This window comes from Plectropomus leopardus, chromosome 11 (assembly GCF_008729295.1).
Source record: "Plectropomus leopardus isolate mb chromosome 11, YSFRI_Pleo_2.0, whole genome shotgun sequence".
Classification (NCBI taxonomy): domain Eukaryota; kingdom Metazoa; phylum Chordata; class Actinopteri; order Perciformes; family Serranidae; genus Plectropomus; species Plectropomus leopardus.
This window is the reverse complement of record NC_056473.1, coordinates 6,868,062-6,888,093: the sequence shown is the minus strand read 5'-3', so window position 1 is coordinate 6,888,093 and position 20,032 is coordinate 6,868,062. Positions and strand designations below refer to the sequence as shown.

The window sequence follows — 20,032 nt, the reverse complement described above, 5'->3', positions numbered from 1 at the left end:
GCAAAATGAAGGTAAGCAGCAAACACATGGCATCATCATGATGGTAACTCTGACTCTGGTGGTATAGATTTATCAAAAAATCCAACCTGAGCCAAGATCAGGTCTGTTGCAAAGTCACGATCATCATCCAGTTTCTCAGACGTATTTATGATTTTTCTTTTCATTTCCAGAAGGACCTCCATTGTTTCCTGCATCTCTTGGCTGTTGGCATACAATGAAACACAAAAATTAAAGGGAAACTTTTGTATTTTTCAACCTGTATCCCATTTTTCCATTTGTTTTGTCCAAGTTACTAATGGAGACAACCATTTTTGACACTGGAGGGCTGCAGTTCAAAATACGCTGCAGTGTCATCACTCGGGGCAACTGTGCACCATCAGTATAGGGTTGCTGACAGGCTCAGATTGTTATTAGACGTAGGACCCTACAGAGAAATGAAATGTTTTACTTTACCTTTTTATGTCTTAGTGCGTATAACCAGGTCTAGTTAAAGACATGCCTTGTCCTGAATTGAGGGCTTTTCCATATTGTTAAAATCAGCTAAATATTCAGCCATGACATTGAAAATCTTTTTTTGCTAAAACTAAGCAACGTTCTCTGTTCCTTATCACAGCAAACTCTTCAGGCATCAGTCTCTCAAGCTCTTACTAACATTTCCACCGTTGTCCTCCTACAACAAGTACAACAAACACTTTTGGTGGACGTGCATTAATGGTGCATAGTTTCCCCAAAGGATTGCATTGTAGCCTGTTTCGTGGCTGTCAGCTGCAGCCTTCCTGCTCAATACTGAGCCAATTTCAAGATTTATTTTATTTTGCCATTAGTCACATGTTGTTAAGACACAAAAGCATGGGTAAACAGATTCCGAGTTGAAAAATACTGAAGTTTCTCTTAAGCTAAACTGAAACTTCACAAGCCAAATGTTAAGTTACTGCAATGTGTGACGAAGGTCTTACGCTGCTCTCTCGTGCTTGTTGTATAGCCATCCAATCTTGAAGAACATATCTGGCTTTATTAGAACAGTTTGCCAGGTCTCAAAGTAGCGGTGGATTTTCATCAGCAAGTCATTTACTGAGTTATGAGCAACAAAAACAAAGTCAGGAGCTTCAGTGTAAGAATTAGAAATATTTTTCACTGTTTGAGTGTAGAATGTGCAGATGATTAACATGCAGCTGACCGTTGAGCGGCACCCTGAGGAAAAGCTTGTTGGAGATGTCCACCACTATAGCTCTCAGCAGATTGAGAGCATCCACGTGCCTGGAGGGGTCGGTCATCTCCTGCAGGCGGTCCAGGTGTTTGGCTGTGGAGCTCGCACAGATTCCCACCGTCCTCTGGAGGCTGGGGCCTGTCAGAGCTGCAAAACAGCCGTTAAACAGTACAGTAAGTCAAATACAGTGAAGCAGTGATCCAGTTATTCTGCAGGGTTTAGAAAAGAAAGAAAATGGGCCGCAACATGGCATTACAATACAAAATTACTCACCTTTCATAAAATATGTCCTCACTTTTCTCCAGAGCAGGATATCACTGTTGAAAATGATCCCCCTGCTTTCCATCCCGATACACTCCAGCCCTTTTTTGCTCCCGAATCTGGCTATGTAGTTGGCGCTCTTCAGAACATGATACACTGCTGAAGACCTGCAAAGGTATCCAGGCTTTGACTTACTACAGATTCATGGGCTCAATTGTGAATGTAAAGACTTTTTTTAAAAAAAAATTCAGAAGACTTGCTTGCTCAGAATGATTGTCTCCTCTCCATTAATCCAGACCCGCACAATGCTGCCATATTTGTTGTTATAGTAGTTGCATGCCGTTCCTATCCCAGTCCAGATGAATCTGCAGTAGGAGAGGATCGGACCCAGACCTGCCAAGAAGGAAGGACCTGGCAGAAAGAAACAGGTAATGATTAAAAAAACATAAAAGATCTCAGGCTGGACTTTCTTTGTGGAAATTGTCATGGTATTTCAGGAATAATGTGATGCAAAAACATTTACTTTAGCTACATTCCCTCTCAATTTTATGAAAAAACTACAGTCACAATAGGTGCAAAACACTTTAAAGAAACTCTTAAATACAGATATTTCTCTACCATGTTACTTCTGTTTGCACCATCAGTCACTTGTACACAAGCTGTCTGCATTGCTATAAAAACTTTAAAATTCAATTTGTATAAATATTACGCATGAAAAAGTCTTACAACCTTAAGGTCTTAATTGCCATAAACATTTGATCTAGTTTCTTTTCTGTCAAAATGAGTCAAATGCTTCTGCACGAAAGTCCATATTTCTTACCTTCTTTAAACTACCACTTAAACTATTTTTTTTTAACTTTATGCCTGCATATCACTGTTGGCTCACTATAATAACTATATATCTACATGAAACACATCTCTGTATGGGACCACACTTACAGTTTACAGTTTACTATTTACAGTAACTGGAGTGCTTGAGTAAGAAAAAGATCAAGAATCAGACTTAAAATTGGTTAAAAATTTATCTTAAAAAGGTCTTTAAAATATAATTATATAAATAATATATAATTTATTATTTATGAAATAATATATTTATTTACATATCATATAAAATAAATGTCTTACACCTGTAGACACCCCTGCTTGAACATGTGGCTCGATTAATAGGTCACAGACGCTCTAGTCTCTCACCGGGTATCTGTGACTGCTTTGTTTGGTTCCAGGCGATGAGGAGCAGCAGCAGCAGCAGTAAAATCAGAACGGCAGTGACTTCAGACACTGTGTCACCCACCATGGAGATGACGGTGAGTTTGTCCAGCGGCAGCATCTCCTTCATAAATCCAGACAGATACAAACACCTGAGCAGGTTTACTGTGTCCTCTGTCTGACCTGCACTCTTAAAGCTTCTGTCCTTTTTAACCCGCACACAAACTAATCATTACCCATTTGTTAAAACACAACAGAGGAACTTTGATCTGTGGACAGCCTTCCTTTCCAACCCTCTTAAATCTCTTGTGCAACACTGGCACAAATTAAAACCAAAATACGCCCACATGAAGCTTTATGGTGAACTGTTTGTTACAGAGACAGCCGTCTAATATGTCAGTTTCAAGGGATGGTTAAAAAAAAAAAGCATCTTACCTGTAGCTGTAGAGACTGACTGACTGTCTGAGTGTGTCTGTTCTGGTGCACAGGTCAGATCTCTCACCTTTTCTTACTTGTTTTGCCTGCGAGCCCTGCACACCCTTTGGTCCTGGTGAACTAGCTCTACCAGGCAAACCTAACAGGCAAAAGCACTGTGACTGTAACAAATTCAGCTTAATTTAAAGGGACAGTTCACCACCAATCAAAAATACACGTCTTTCCTCTTTCCTGTAGTTATAGTACAGGAAAAGCCAATAAGTCTAGATTTTGGTGTGCGTTGCTGAGTGTTGGAGGTATTGGTTGAAGTGATGTCTGCCTTCTCTCCAATATAATGGATCTAAATGGCACTTGGCAATTTAAAAAAAAAAAAAATTTAAACTCGCCAGCAATGTCTCCAGAAATCATGGCCCGGCTGCTCAAGATAATCCACGACCTTGTTGTGAACAGCTTCATATGGGAACTATTTTATTTCTACAGAACTACACCTTCCAAATGTATCACTGTGCAGAGGCAAGCATCTAGTACCACTGAGCTAGCTAACATTTCACCTCAAGCTGTCACAAGTAAAGCCTCTTGGGCTTCCTTTTCTGTGGTTAGACAATTGGAAGGTGTAATTTGGTAGAGAGAAAATAGTTCCAACATGAAACTGCTCACAACAAGATTATCTTGAGTAATCGGTCATGATTTCTGGAGACGTGGCTATTGAGTTTTTGAAATGCATTTTTTTTCACACTTTGAGCACCACAAGCTGATTGACATCTAATTTTAGTAAACTGGGGAGAAGGCAGACATCTCCACGGCTGACATCAACACTCGGCCACTCTCACCAAAACAATCTAGATTGAAAAATAGCATTACAGCTAAGAGGAAAAACAAGTATTTTGGATTTGACAAATTATTCCCTTATTTTGTAGTGTTATTACAGGTTAATCATACTTATAACATTGGTGTATTCTCCCAAGGTAGTCTAATATGTCCAGTGAGGTGCAAAAGTAATTTTCCAATTTCTTTGTATTATTTACATCGTTTTTACTGCAGTGTTTTCATACTGAATTAAAATTAGCATGATAAATAAAAAATAAATAAAATCTCAAGAAAATGTCATCATACAGATGAAATCAGGGTCTCAATTAAGTCAGATTCTATCAATTCAAGTATAATACTGGTAAACCCTTATGCCCCTCTTGCTTGAAGTCTCCTCTGTGAAATCCTCACTGACTACCACTATAAGTTTGAAGATGACAGATTGCAAAAACTTTCTTGTGATTTCATCAATCAAAACATAGGACACAGGACATGGCCAAACAGAGACACAAAAGAGACTATTTAATTTCTAAGTCAATTTAATTCATTAAAATTATTTATTTATTCATTCATTCATTCATTCATTCATTTATTTATTTTCTTTGCATCTATTTTTTACCTGCTCACTTGTAAAGCATTTTAAATTGCAGATACACATTTAATGTACTGTATGAATAAACTTGCACACTCTTAATAAATGAATCAAAGTCCACATAATTCAATTTTTACTTTGAGTAAAAATTCTGACATTTTTCAAGATGTTAACCCATACTTATATTTTTCAAATTCTTCATCATCCAATCATCAAAGAGAAATACTTACCTCTCCTGTTCCCTCCGACTCCTGACAAATTAGAGTGCTGTTCAAAGAGATGCAGTTTGTCCTTTGGGATGATCAACATTCTCCTACCAAATAAATCTCAGTGATTGGAGTGTTTATAAATCCTAGGCTAAGCCCTCATTTTACGGGTTGCTTAGAAACACCGCCACTTCGGGGTTCCAAGTACCTTTTTAATGGCAGGACAGTGAACAGGCCAGATAATAGTGCACACCCAAGCCACAGAGCAATGGAAAAAAAAAAGTTTTTTAATGTGAAACCTGCAGGGTTTTTTTCTGTCGTACTCTGCATCCGTTTTTTTTTTTTTTTAGATGGATTTACTTCAAAATTTCCTTAGTTCAAATGAAAGAAACTCCACTGTCCGATTCATTCTCCGAGGAGGCTTTTCAAGGGGAAATTAATTAGCTGGGTCAGACTGACCCATGTCAAAGGGAGTAGGGATTTACCCAGCAGTTCAAGAAAGAAACAGGGTCAGTGTTCCTTTACTTCAAAAATGAGGACGGATGCAAAATTAAACAGTGAAAACAGTGTTCATGCAGAGGTTGTGTGCCTCTGATGAGCTGTCATTGAAGGTCAGCACATGAAAAGCTGAAATGAAAAGCTGCTATGTTGTTGATGAAGACGTTGGCCTCAGATTTAGAGGCTTGGGTGGGAGCTTTTATCTCAAGTTGGCTGCGAAACGGGCTCTCCACATTGTGGTAGAGACTAAATTGGATAATTAGAACTTTTTGGGAAATGCATGCAACTTTTAATGTTACTTGTCCTCTGACACAAGTGGAGAAAAATATATAACTATTATTCTATATTTGGAATGCATGATGCAATAAATGAAATACCCCATTTATTAAAGGAGATTTCAGGACACACACGCATGCACACACTCACAGTCTGTTGCTGAAAGTGCCCTGAAGGCTCTTTTGTAAATCCAGAGAATGTTCTCCTTGTTCCCAACTCATTTATTCCACTTCCATGTAATTTTGTGTAGGACAGACTGGTAGCAATATTGAGAGGAAGAACACCACGATGATGCGAAGCACCACACTGCGTTTTATTGTTGAAATATGTCCATTATCTGCTTCTAAATCAAGTAGGCCTGCCGATTTTAACTGTTTCCCAGATGCTTGTTGTTGCGCAATGCATCATGTGGTTCACCCCGTAGTTACAGACGGATCTTGACATGTTTATTTCACTCAGACAGCTCCAGCGTAGTTTCCCTCTGACGCCTCATCTGTTGGCAGGCGGTCAGAAATGTGCTGTATGTGCTTGTGAATTTCAGAGCTCAGATCACTCTGCAGAGGAGGAGCAGCAAGCAAACATGAAGGAGAAGAGTGGAGTTTTCCTGCTGCTGCTGGGGATGTCAGTGCTGTTGCTCCTGACCTCAGCAGGATTTGTGTTTCTGCTGGTTCGACAGAGAGAGCTGATGGAGGACCTGGTCAGGTTGGATGCCGAGATGCAGCTGCTGTCACAGAGCTGCAGGTTGCATGCTGGCTCCCCACCTGTGGACCTCGCTGATAAGGGAGAACTGAAGATGCTCCACCGCCGCAGGAGAGACCTGGAGGGAGAAGAAGCAACACAAAGCCAAGAGGAGAAGGATATGCTGATGCTGATGACATACTCCATGGTTCCTGTAAGATAATGACACTTGACAGAATGACAGAATTTGCATCACTGCAGCTACTTTTGCAGCATTAAACAAATGCAAAAATGACAAGAAACATAAAATTAACATGACATAACACAATATATAGGCAATATATTCAAGACCGTTCAACAGACGTGATCATAGGGTTGAGTGGTGCACCAAAGAGTACTTTAAATCTTAATATTGTGGAACCCTATATAACTGATTTACCTATTGATTTGAACGGATTTGAGCTGTGATATCTGTGCAGATTTTCCTTTGGTGGAGCAGTTTTGACTTTAAAGTGGTGGACAAACACTTGTACCATTTAATGTTACAACACTGTAAAATACTCATAATCACACAGTAAAAAAAAAAAAGATTTTGTCAGTTTGCTCCAAAAAACTTAATGAATTCATTGTTTTTTTTGCAGAGAGGTTTAGTGTGTTTTTTCTAGGATAGTAGACACCTAAATGCTTTAATGTTGGCTCTTTATAAGATTACAGAGCAGGGGAGCAATCGACAACTGTTTGCTGTCATCTTTTATAAAATCATTTCCTCTCTTTTCCCTTTTGGGATAAGAGGTATGTCCATGTAATGCAAAGAATCCGACAGTCTGTTTCAGAGATCTGGTTTTCCACTGAGTGATTTCTGGATAAATACTTTGAGCAGTGGAGCGTGACTCCTCCTCCTCCCTCTACTGTACTCATATCCGATGGGAACTGGCATCTCTTCAGAGGGCACTACTGTATTCATGACAGCACATGTATCAGTAATACTCAAGTATTATACCAGAATGAAGTCTAGTTTCATTATTAGATTAATAATCAACAATAATAATGAAGGCTGCAACTAATGATTATTTTCATTTAAAATAATTATTGGCATTGGATTATATTAAGGAATGTTAGAAAATAGTGAAAAATGCTCCTCACAGGTTCCCAGTACTCAAGGTGATGTCTTTAATTTTTTTTTAATGTTTTGTTTGATCAACTGTCCAAAACCCAGAAAATTATCAATTTTCTATAATCAGAGACTAAGAAAAGCAGCAAATATTCAAATTAAGAAGCAGTAGTAAGTAAATTTTTGGCTTAAAAAAAACAAACTTTGAAGGTTAATTGATTATCACAAATGTTGCCAGTTAATGTTGTGTCAGCACGTAATTATTAACTAATTTTTTGAGCTCTAATAATGGAAATCACGTGAAATTAAAAGAGTTGTAAACTTCTCTTACATCCTGAGAGCAAATGACACAGTTGCAGCTGACAAGATGTTTCACATGAAAGCAAGCAAAAGTGTTTGTATCACAGTGATTTCAAATACAACATTTTAACTTTTAGAGAGCATCAGGATGAAAAATCAAATCAAAATCAAAATCAAACTAACCTACTGTTGTTTTCCGTTTTCTTTATTTCAGGTCAAAGCCTTAATGGATCTGTGCAACAGCTCCAGAGGAGTTTGTCTAACAGGTGCACTTCATAAATATTCTGTTGATGGTTTTTATGGTTGCTAATGCTTTTACAGTATTTGATTTGTGTAAAAATATGTATTTATTTGTTGTTCTCCTTAGGCCCACCTGGACCACCAGGTAAAAACATGCACTTTAATTACTTGCATCACTCACTCAAATGGAGAGTTCACCCAAAATTAAAAATACATATTTTTATTCTTGCTTGTTTTGCTGTTTAACAGTCCAGATTGTTTTGGTGTGCGTTGCCGAGTGTTAGAGGTATCAGCTGTAGAGATGACTGCCTTCTCTTCAATGTAATGGAACTAGATGGCTCTCAGCAACTCACACCAAAAAAAATCTAGACTGATAAACAGTACTACAGGAAAGTAGAAAAAATGCTTTTTTTTAAAAAAAAAAAAAAAAATTGATGGTAAACTATCCCTTTAAATTAAGCTGAAATACAGTTGCAATTTCTTTGCCCGTTAGGTTTGCCTGGTAGAGCTGGTTCACCAGGACCACAGGGTGTGCCCGGACCGCAGGGGAAACGAGGAAGAAAAGGTGAGAAATCAGTCATATCAAACAAATCCAATGATATTACCCCATTATGAGGCGTGCACCGGAACAGACAAACTCAGACAGTCAGTCAAAAGTTTCAGACAATCTCCCATTTGTTCAGCCATGATTGCATAACGTATGAATCCCACTCACTGTCCACGAGTGACTTTGGAAAGCTGCCACATGGACAGATTACATCTGAATCATGCTGGTTTCAGACTCCTGATGGCATCACAGACAAAAATATTACGTTAAAAGTAATCGAAGATTATCTGTTGGTAGGTGCACGATGAACACACGATCATCCTGTTTCTATTTTGTATTTTCAACTCAGTGGTTTAAACTAATGACCTGTCAATGACTAGGACCCCCTGGTGAAAAAGGAGAACCAGGACTTAAAGGAGATCCTGGGCCTCTACGACTGAAAGGCGAGACCTACAACGACATTCTCATTGAGGGTGAGAGATACATGTGCACGGCACATTTGAACCTGATCTGAGTAATGTGATTAACAGAGAGGAGGTCAGAAATTCTATTTTTAAGTTTCCTTTTAGAGCTTTACTGTTTTTATTTATTGTTGTTGACCAGCAGTATTGTTTATCAGGTCAGTTTTACATGTCTCACTTGCATTTTCTGTACTTTAATTCAAGGTCCTCCTGGTCCGAGGGGTCCACCAGGTCCAGCAGGCCCACCTGGACCAGCCTGTCCTGCTTGGTATTGTAATAAAGTGAGAAATGAGTTCATCAGAGAACACAACCAAAAAACCAACCTGTTGACGGGTGAGAACATCTCCACTGATTACACAACAAACCAGCATGATTGATTTTCACAACCAAAATGCTCTTAACAGAAATTACACCAAGACCTGATTGAAAAATACATATATTTTGAGTGATACCTGAAAAATCAACTCTTTGAACTTGTTATTTGATAAGTTAAAGTTGTGGGTCCATCATGCAGGATAATGTCTGTGGTCACCTTAAATTCATGTCTGTCACTGTAATAGTGAGCCAGTTTTTAAGGCGGCGTATCAAACATCCACAGAAACTTCTCTAACCACACTTTGGTCAGTGGAGTAACAAGTGCAGAGCCAAAATATGGTGAAACACAATTCTAATAAGCTAGTAAAATCCACTGTAACCAAATACATCTGACCACATGATTGTACTGGGACTTCAGAGATAATCAATCCAAGTTCACCTAAATTATGACCAACACAATAAATATAAATATATATTTATTTGTATTATTTGGTGGTTTATTTATTTATTTATTTTTTAAATTCTTTTTAATTCTATTGTCTATACATTTTATTCCCCAACATGAAAGTCTAAATCAGAAAAAAATCTAAACATCTAAGCACTATTAAGAATGTAATTCTGGTTAGTTTATGATAATTATTTGTTTGTTTGTTTATTGGCCTAAATGTCTCATTTAAAAATATTGAGTCTAAGTCACATGTCGATTAGGTAAAGGTAAACATGACCTCAGTGTCCTCAGTAGTAGCTATAGCTCTGATCAGATGTAGTACACCATGAAGGAAAAAACACACAGTACTGACACAGTTTCTCAAGTCTACAAGAGGTAATCTTTGGTCATAAGGTTTTGGCTGTTAAACTGATTATTTTTTAGAGACATTTTCAAAAGTTTCATCTCTCCTCTTATTCTGCACATTTAGATTCATCTCCTTCTCTGACTGGGGTGACCCTCAATGACACCGACACAGAAAACCGCAGCTCTACAATTAATAAGACCGGTAGGAAGAAATTCAGAAGTTACATAATGATTTAGATTACAGTCTGGTTGTGAGATTTAGGGTTTCTTATTCCTCTTTAATAAATAGGGCTGATAATATGTGATGTCTTTCTTTCCACAGAATCACCAACGGCACATCCACCCGATGAAAGACATGCTGACATGCTGAATGTTACCGCTTCTAGAAAACCTCAAGGCAAGAGTACGGACTCTGGTAAGCAACTGTGATAGAAAAACTTTGCTGTCAGACCTATAACATGTTTAACTTTTTCATTTTATTTTCTAGGTTTAGTATCGGTTCATCCAGGAGGTAGCTATGACATCTTGAATGATACCAATAGAGATAATGTCACAGAGGGGCCAATTAGATTATTAACAGGTATTCACTATGTTTTGTATTATAAGTAACAGTCTAATTTAAGGTGCTGCCCTCTAACACTGTTCTGTTTTCTTTCTACAGCTTTATTTCCTCCTGACCTGAGTCAAAACAGTGAGGCCTTCAATGGCAGCGGAAGCACTAATGATACACCCTTGAAAAATGGTAAGATACTGTGAGGAATCAAAATACCTGCATGTGTACATGCACTGGTGTAAATAACTTTTAAAATTAAATGCACCAATTTTTTTTTTACATGCACTTTTTATTCTGTATTTATCTTTTTTTATCAGCATTTCTCTGATGGCAATGGGCAATTCCGACCGAAATTACTCTAATTCACAGTAAAACCACTAGGCTATATACAGTATTTGATATCAGTATTGACCAATTCACATGCATGTTTAGTTCAGTGTCACAGGAATACTTCACAGACAGATTTTTATTCATTCTACTGTTGTTTTGGGACAAGCTTATATTGTTTAATACCGAATAAGACTGTACTACATGACCACACTCTGCGTGGTTCAGTTTAAAGTTGTATTGTGATCCACATTCTGTTTTATTTACAACAGAGGTGGTATCACCTCATCCAGACACGTGGATTGAAACTGCCGAGAATATTGCAAAGACGTTAATAGACCTATTCTCAGGTAGGAGATACTGGGACCTATTAATAAAATTTTTTTGTCCTGCAGATGTGATCTTAACTTCGTACTGTAATTATCTCGTTAAATCTTCTACATAGTATTACCAGCATCACATCCAACACACGAATCCAGAGATGGTTTTACTGTCACCGACTCTGAGAAACTTCGAGACGCAGATAAAGAATCTGGTAAGAAACCATTTGAGCGGCTCAAAGACTTTATTGACAGACCTCTTTATTGATTTTATTGTTTTGAATTGTTTTTTTACTTAATAGAAATTGTAGCATCATTTTAATAATCCCAATGTCTTTCTTAATATCAGAAAAATATATCTTCATATCTAAAAAAAACAAAACTTGTCATCACACAAACCACAGCTTTCTTGCATCATGATCCATTCCTCACAAATGACAACTGATTTTTAAAAAATGCATTTACAGTATGTTGTAAGGAAATCAACTCACGTTTATTCGGGATGTTTGTGTAAATATTAAAATCTTTCACTTAAAAAAATGAAAGAATGCAACTATACAAAAACCTAAGTTATCAGAAAAGTTATATAAAGTATGAGGTATCTTCAGAGAAGTGCTCCTGGTGACTGTGATGTTAAATGTAATACTCTTTACCTCTAGAGTCTGTATCATTGCGTATAGACTACAGCAACAACACCCTCCCTGACTCCAACACAGAGGATGTTACAGATGAACCAGTTAAAGTGACAGGTAGGAAATAATGTGTTTTATATTATAAATAAAATGAGTGACTGTAACTTCAGTACATTATATTTAAGTGGCACTGCGTGAATGAATAACAAATGAAAGTAATAAACAGTTTATTTTGGGTGGTGCATCACGTGACAATGTAAATGTAACAATATTACCAAAATCCTGCTTGTAATGCATTATATTACTTAGTTACTGCTAAAAATGAATATAATACTGTTATGCATTACCTTTCTTACTTTTGTAACTTGTTAACCCCAACATGGCTCTTAGCCTTCACAAGTGCATCTATAGGGATTAAATGAGTGTTACTGGACCCTTGGCAGGGCCTCGTGTGTTTGGCACCCCATATTTGGTATTTTTATTGATCAATTCACACATTTACTGTCAGTAGTTTTGCCTCCTCCCTTTAAAAAAGGGGGAATTTAATATTTGTTCTCTTCCAGCTGAATCGCACATTTCTTTCCACAGATTCACCGACTCCTCATCCAACTAACAACAGGGACGTCACTGACTCTGGGAAAACTAACGTGGAAGCTGGTAAATGAAGAAAAACAAAACATTTTAAACAGCAGGGAGACTGTACAAACCTAAATTTGAGTAAACTCAATACTTCTGTCTTTTCTAGAGTCAATATCATTTCATGGAGATGACAGCCATGGCACCTCGACCTATACCGAGAGAGAAAATGCTACAGAGGCACCAATAACATTATTAACAGGTCAGAAACACTCTGCTTGAATTATGAGTAAAGCGAGTGACTGAAACTTTAATACACTATATTAAATATTTAATTTCATTCAACAGCTCTGCTTTCTGCAGATCAAAACAGTGACTCCTTAAATAACGGTGACACCATCACTGATACATCCATAAAAAGTGGTAAGAAACTGTCTTTTAGTTTCACTATTTGGTATCTGTGTTGACCACAAAAAGAATAAACAGCCAACAGCATTCATGCGCTGGCTTCGTTATATTCTGCTGTGCAAAGGCAAAAGACATAAATTTTAACTTGATCAAAATGACTTCTAATCATTAGTGGAACCGTACAGACCGGCTCTATCATGTGGGCAAACATCCTGTGTCTCATGTGTTGTTTTATGTTGAAGTAGTGTGTTTTGTTTGCCTTAACTATGAAAAGTTCTGGAGAAACCAAGAAAAAAATCCCACAACTTCACTTAAAGGCTCCCTGGCTTTGTTTATCCATGCATGAACCTAAAAATAACAATTTGCAACAGTACATTTTTGGTATTGCAACTTTTAAGGTTAAGAAAAAATAATGCTGTAATGATTTTATTGAATTCAATTCAAATAATATGTTGTCAATATTTACTCAATTTAGTCCTAATAATGTGAGTTGGAAATGTGCCATCAAAAGAAAATCAAAGCAAAGTGGTTTTAAAAACCCCGAACAATTTATTTCCTCTTATTCATATTGCATGAAGTGGATAGTTACATGATAGATAATTTGTTTGTTTTTTGTCATAATTATTATCATCCAGTGACAAAGTATGATATCAAATTGCCTTGGCATGACCCTTTATTATTTGTCAGACAATGCAAAGGTAAAATACTTCCAAATACGGGTCAAAGGACAAGTTGGAGCCCAAGATTTTTATGCAGAGAAATAATTTCATCTACAATTCAGAAGTTACACATTCATGATTTAGATTTCAGTCTGTTTGTGAGACCTCAGGCTTCTTGTTCCTCTTTTATGTTATATGATATATGACTGATAATATATGATGACTTTCTATCCACAGAATCACCAACAACACATCCGGCCGATGAGAGCAGCTACATACTGACTGTTACCGGTTCTAGAAAACCTCAGGACAAGAGTACAGACTCCGGTAAGCAACCGTGATAGAAAACGTCATTTATTTAAAAAAAAAGAAAAAAGAAAAGAAGACTTTGCTGCACAGCAAATCCACATTAAAGATGTTTTTCTTCAGGTGAGTTGAGGTCTCTTCTCGTTGTAAAGCAAAATTAGACCACAATCACAGTTCAGTACAGTTTAAGTGAATATTGAAGGTTTTTTTAATAGTTGTAGAACACTCAAAATATATCTACTAAAACTGTGGATTTTTAATGAATGAGAAAATGTGACTTTGTTTATTTTTATTTCTTTAGACTTTTCATATTCACCCCAGAACAACAAGCCAAATTTGTCGAGCAACGAGAGACCGACAGAAACTGGTGAGTAATCTATGAGCTCCAAATCACAGGAATATACAGCAATAAATTATATGAGAGTAATGACTTTTTAAAATATTTAATCATTTATTTAATAAACATTTGTGCCATCTCTTTTAGTTGGATCTTATCTTTCTGCAGAATCACCAACTCCGGGCTCAACTGACAATAAAAGAGACGTCACTGACTCTGAGAAACTAGACACAAACATGGAAGCTGGTAAACAACTGTCCTGAGCAGCAGAGGGACGATGAAAACATACTTTAACTGTATGAAAAAACACGCCCTTTACTTTTATCTGTTTTAGAGTCAGTATCATTTCATCAAGACAACAGACGCGACGCCTTAAACGATACCAAAGGAGAAAATGGTACAGAGGCACTAATACAATTACTAACAGGTAGGAAACACCATTTTTAGATTGTAAGTAAAGCAAGTGAACATAACTTTGAAACATTATATTTAATGTTTTATGTCATCCAGCAGCTGTACTGTCTGAGGACCAAAACAGTGACTCCTTCAGTAAACAAGCAACGCTTATTGATACATCCATGAAAAGTGGTAATAAACCAGTAAAACCATTGAAAAATCACATATAAATAACATCTCTGAAATGTTCCCTTTCTTTGAATGCAAAGAGGTTCATTCTGAAAATGTTCATGAATTTACTAAACAGTTGATGAACAACTAGAGATGTCTTAAGAAAAATAAGTTCATTTTCAACAATATGTCTAAGTTTTTCAACGTTCAGTCTGCTGCTCACTGTCATCTGATGTGCATTTTTTTCATGTTTTTCCCTCTGTGATGCTGGATTCACCACACCTGAGTGAAGCTCTGAACGGGGCCTTAACAATAGTGTTCCAACACAGATATTTGCTGTTTTTGTTGTTTTGATAATTGTATTTGGGTCAGGGTGGAAAAGCCTCTCAAGCAGTATTTCACATGAAGTAGGCTACTCACTGGCACATCCTAGCATGTTACTTTCAAAATGTAATACATTACATATTACTAGTTACCTTCATTTGACTGGGAAAACTTGATAACATCACTGTCTGTGTAGAGCAAGACACAAAAAGCTTGGGGATTTTTTTTTCTGATGGCAGAAGTGATGCTATGTGAATGAATGACAAATGAAAATCGTTTATTTCGGTTGGTAAGGCATCACATGACAATGTAAATATAATAATATTACCAAAACCCTGTTGTTAATGCATTATATTACCTAGTTACTGCCAAAAAATGAATATACTGTAATGCATTACTTTTGTTACTTTTGTAATGTGTTAAACCCACCACGGCTCTTAGCCTTCACAAGTGCATCAGTAGACATCCAGTGAGTATTATTGGACCCTTCAGTGGACCCTCAGACCGTATGTTTGGCACCCACGTTCTATTGGTTTCACTGATTGATATCTTGTGTTGATCAATTCACACATTTACTGTCAGTACTTTTTCATCCTCCCTCAACAAAAGCGAGAATTTAATATCTGTTCTCCTTCAGCTGAATCTCACATTTCTTTCCACAGATTCACCGACTCCTCATCCAACTAACAACAGGGACGTCACTGACTCTGAGAAAACTAACGTGGAAGCTGGTAAAAAAAACAAACATTTTAAACAGCAGGGAGACTATAAAAACCTAAATTTGAGTAAAGCCAATACTTTTTTTTTAGAGTCAGTATCATTTCATCGAGATGACAGCCATGGCACCTCGACCTATACCGAGAGAGAAAATGCTACAGAGGCACCAATAATATTATTAACAGGTCAGAAACACTCTGCTTTGAATTATGAGTAAAGCGAGTGACTGAAACTTTAATACACTATATTTAATTTCATTTCATTCAACAGCTCTGCTTTCTGCAGATCAAACCAGTGACTCCCGCAATAACAGTGGAACCATCATTAATAAACCTATGAAAAGTGGTAAGAAACTTTTGGTTTCCCTATTTGGTATCTGCATTTATCACATATGTAGTGACAATATATTTTCTCCCAAAAGAGGGATATTTAAAATCTGTTCTCTTTTGGTTTAACCTCATTTTTCTTTCTGCAGAATCAACAACTAAACATCCAGCTGACGACAACAACAGAGACGTCACTGATTCTGACAAACGCCCAGACACAAACATGGAAGCAGGTAAACAACTGTTTTGAGCAGCAGGTAGACTCTAAAAAAAGGCACACCTAAAACTGAATATATGGAGAAAAAAATAGAAAAAAGTTCAACCCAATACTTTCATAATTTTCTAGAGTCAGTGTCATTACATCAAGATGACAACCAAGACACCTTGAAAGATACCAAAAGCAAAAATGCTTCAGAGGCACTAATAAAAGCATCAACAGGTAAGAAAGGCCATGTTTTAAATTGTCAGTAAAGTCAGTCACCCTAACTTTAAACATTACATGTTACAAAGTTACAAAGTTTTATTTAACTAGTGCAGTGCCGGGTCAAATCATTCCACTTGTTTATTGATCATGTTTCTTTACTGCCCCCTGGTGGTGATATGGTGTAATTACAAAGAACCAAATATAGTTACACGCTGTGCCCACCGGAGGGCAGTGTAGAGAGACTTGTAATATACATATGCCATAATATTGTAATAACTGATAATAATAATAACTGATTAGCCGATAATATAAGTCTAAAAAACCCTCTTATTTAATGTTTGATTAAGATTATCTTAAAGTGTCAGAAGATTGTAATTGTAGTATTTTTATAATACATTTTTCATCATTTTATTGTATTTTTTCTATTCTACATTCATTTTATTGCCTTTTCCAGTACTTTCCATTGATTTTTATTTTCTCTCAATATTTATTGATCTGTTAATTTATTTGTTTATTTCACTTATTTATTTATTTGATTTCTTAAAAATTATTTATTTATAATCGTATCTTTGCTGGCTGCCCTCTGGTGATCTCATTTCGTAATTACATAAAACAAAATGTAGTTACACACTGTGACCACCGGAGGGCAGTGCAGAGATGTTGTAATATTCAAAAGGCATAACATAGTATGTTATTACTAAGACCCTTTTAAATAAAGTTTTAATTAGATTTTTTAAATGTGTTAGTACATTGTGGTTGTATTTTTTCAAAGTATATACATTTGTAAAGAATTTTATTGTATTTTTTTATACTGCATTTCTGTTATCGTTTGCCATACTTTCCCTAATTTTTTTCCTCTTAATATTTTTACAATCATTCATTCATTATCTTTTTTTTTTTAATAATCATGTCTCTTCACAGCCTTCCGGTGGCCAAGGTGCGCACTTACACATAACTAGCTGTAATTACACACTATGAGCATCGGAGGGCAGTGTAGAGACAGTGTTGTAATAGTCAAACGTCATAGTGTGATATAATTGTTTAGTTATTATAAAAGCTCTTTTTATTTAATGTTTAACTAAGATTGTCTTAACATGTTAGACAATTAAAACTGTAGTGATGTTATAGTAGTTTTCATAATTTTAATGTATTTTTCTTTTTTGTATTCATTTTTATTGTCTTTTGCGGGACATTGCTTAATTCTTTATTTCCTCTAAGTATTTTTTATTCATTAATTTGCCTTTTAGTTGGTTTGTCTGAATATTTTAATTATTAGACTGTTATTTTACTTATTTATAATTACATCTCTTTACTGCCCTCCAGTGGACACAGTGCGTAATTACACACAACCAAATGTAGTTATTAATTTTTAATTGATTTTTAATTACGATTGTCTCTTGTGTTAATACATCATAGTTGTAGTATTTAGTATTTTATTATATTTAGATATTTCTACTGTTATTTTCTGTTGTTGTCTATTACCACACTTGCCATATTTTTTTATTTCCTCTTAATATGTTTATATTTATTTATTCATTAATTTAGATGAATGGATCTTGAGACATGTGGAGAACAAACACATTCTCACACACACAGAGATTCCTTAAGAGGTGTTTTGTGTACCCTTTTAGGTTTAAGTATTGACTCACATTCACATTCATATTTTGTTGTTTATATTTCTCCTTTCTCTCAGATCCCATCTTTTATCTTTAAAATGTTATATGTAAGATTATTTTATTCCAAGGCATAATGATACACATTACCGGTGGCAGAATTCAAAATCACCACAGATCACCACTTTTATTGACTAAAAATAGATTTAAAAAATCCACCATAGTTTTATATTTGTGATATGTGTGATATGAATGATTCTTCTCTTCTTCTTGCGTTTTGTTTAGACTCTTCATATCAACTCCAGATCAACAACAAGATCAACGCGACAACTAATGAGAGAAGGACAAAAACTGGTCAGAACATTTTGTAAAATCACACTTCAAATTAGGCACGTTTTATCCATCTCTATCTGTCTATTAAATACAACCCAGTGGTCAGAATAAATAAATGTTGGCTTTGTTCGTTTCAGCAAACCATTGATATTTTACAAATGTACGCTGGGTTTCTTGAAACTTAAGGTTTTGAATTTCATGTTATGAAAATGCTATGTTTAAGTTGTGGTGAGGTTTAGGCACAAAAACCTAGGTTAGGCTTTAAAAAAACTGAGTTTTTTTTTTTTTTTTTTTTAAAACAAACCAAAACATCCTCCACTTATAGAAATACTTGGTATTCTAAAGTATATTTAATTAACTGTTTGTTTATCTGTAATTTCTACATTGTAAAATAAAGGCAGAGCGTATTTAAATTTATTCAGTAAAACTTTACGTCCTTCATGTTAGACTCACATTTCAATTTACTAACCTCTCCTCCTTACAGAAACTCATCTGATATACATGTAGTTTTAACTACTTTGTACACATGTAACGTATCTGTGGTTTGCAGTAATGTACAATGCCAACGTTTAAGGGACTGGGCTGCTGGATAACTTATTCAAATGTTGAAGCACATATTTTCTTTCATTTAGAGTGCAACATTAAAACTATTAAATGTTCGGTGAAAAACAACAATACTGAGAGCACTTTTGGCGCCTTGATGTCCGATGCATTTCGGCTGGATGACGGCCGATACTGGTTGGCTGATCATTTTTCAGGTGATTTTTTTCTATAATATCAACCACAAGTTATTCATCACAAAGATTTGTGAGTTGTTGTGGGTTTATTTAAACACAGACACATTTCTTCCTCAGGTCGACTTTTGGTGGAGTACAGGAACTTATCTGAATTTATACAAGCTTCAAAACACTTCAAAATTCTCGACATCAGCAGGTTCTACCAGGGCTGCGGTCATGTTGTTTACAAGCAGTCGCTTTACTTTCACCACGCAGGAACAAACAGGCTCATAAAGTGAGTTTTTTTTGTGGGTTAAATGTTGTCACTGCCTTATTCACTCACTGATATATTTTCCTGTACACTCAGCTTCTTAATTTGATCAATATTTTCCAGATTTGACCTGAACACGGGGAGGAAAAACACTCTGATCATGGCAAACAGCAGGTATAACAGTCTGAATTATCTCTTCCGCAACTCAAAGACGTATTTCAAGTTTTCTGCGGATGAAAACGGCCTGTGGGTCATTTTTGCATCCGATACAGATGATGATACAATGGTTGCGAAGATTAACCCTGACGCATTCTTTGTGGAGTCAGTTATTAACACTCATTACCCCACAACTAAAGCAGGAAATGCTTTCATTGTGTGCGGGGTGGTGTATTTTACAGACAACAAAGACAGACGAGTTACATACGCCTTTGATTTAAAGAAAGAGACTCTCCTGAATGCAAGTTTTGATTTGAGGCCAGCTAACGGCACCCTGGCTATGCTGTCATATTATCCCAACAAAAGGCTTCTGTATATGTGGGACAACAGCCGTGTGAAAATCTGCAAAGTTAAACTCAAACTGGCTTAAACAAAAATAACCACAAACCTTGTAAAAAGAGCAATAAAATTATTATTAATAAAATCTTTTAAGAATCTTAAATGGTTTACGTCAATTTTTTGCAACACTAGCCT

The 20,032-nt window shown here is 36.1% G+C and overlaps 2 protein-coding genes across 8 annotated transcripts in view; one reads left to right on the top strand and one right to left on the bottom strand.

The window, feature by feature from the left end:
• Nucleotides 1-1,871, bottom strand: part of LOC121949866 (aromatase-like) — a 3,666-nt gene extending 1,795 nt beyond the window's left edge. The window contains 5 exon segments of the mRNA XM_042495685.1: nt 87-201; nt 957-1,071; nt 1,178-1,354; nt 1,481-1,635; nt 1,729-1,871. Of these exon segments, the coding sequence (XP_042351619.1) occupies nt 87-201; nt 957-1,071; nt 1,178-1,354; nt 1,481-1,553 (480 nt within the window). The 5' untranslated portion in view covers nt 1,554-1,635; nt 1,729-1,871.
• On the top strand, nt 1,305-20,032 carry LOC121949865. Of its 7 annotated transcripts, XM_042495681.1 has the most exons (34): nt 1,305-1,380; nt 1,513-1,643; nt 1,823-1,896; nt 2,692-2,772; nt 6,165-6,380; nt 7,792-7,843; nt 7,945-7,962; nt 8,311-8,382; nt 8,745-8,837; nt 9,030-9,158; nt 10,058-10,135; nt 10,256-10,348; nt 10,421-10,513; nt 10,595-10,675; nt 11,086-11,163; nt 11,259-11,348; nt 11,793-11,882; nt 12,354-12,422; nt 12,511-12,603; nt 12,690-12,764; nt 13,646-13,735; nt 14,016-14,081; nt 14,199-14,297; nt 14,386-14,478; nt 14,565-14,639; nt 15,605-15,673; nt 15,752-15,844; nt 15,930-16,004; nt 16,135-16,218; nt 16,332-16,424; nt 18,308-18,376; nt 18,988-19,113; nt 19,210-19,366; nt 19,466-20,030. In XM_042495681.1, the coding sequence occupies exons 4-34, from the start codon at nt 2,695-2,697 to the stop codon at nt 19,926-19,928; spliced, it is 3,150 nt and encodes a 1,049-aa protein (XP_042351615.1). In that variant the 5' UTR covers nt 1,305-1,380; nt 1,513-1,643; nt 1,823-1,896; nt 2,692-2,694; the 3' UTR covers nt 19,929-20,030. The 7 variants fall into 7 exon arrangements, with proteins under 7 accessions (XP_042351615.1, XP_042351614.1, XP_042351616.1 ...); XM_042495680.1 differs by lacking the exons at nt 1,305-1,380; nt 1,513-1,643; nt 1,823-1,896; nt 2,692-2,772 and having other exon boundaries at nt 6,059-6,380; nt 12,705-12,764; nt 19,466-20,032; XM_042495682.1 differs by lacking the exons at nt 1,305-1,380; nt 1,513-1,643; nt 1,823-1,896; nt 2,692-2,772 and having other exon boundaries at nt 6,059-6,380; nt 14,220-14,297; nt 19,466-20,031.

Bases quoted from the DNA above. Each gene is read 5' to 3' on its own strand.
- LOC121949865 (XM_042495677.1), top strand. From the start codon at position 6,069: ATGAAGGAGAAGAGTGGAGTTTTCCTGCTGCTGCTGGGGATGTCAGTG. The intron at 10,349-10,420 runs GTAAGCAACTGT...TTTATTTTCTAG, and splicing joins AGGCAAGAGTACGGACTCTG to GTTTAGTATCGGTTCATCCA. The intron at 16,425-18,307 runs GTAAGAAAGGCC...CGTTTTGTTTAG, and splicing joins ACTAATAAAAGCATCAACAG to ACTCTTCATATCAACTCCAG.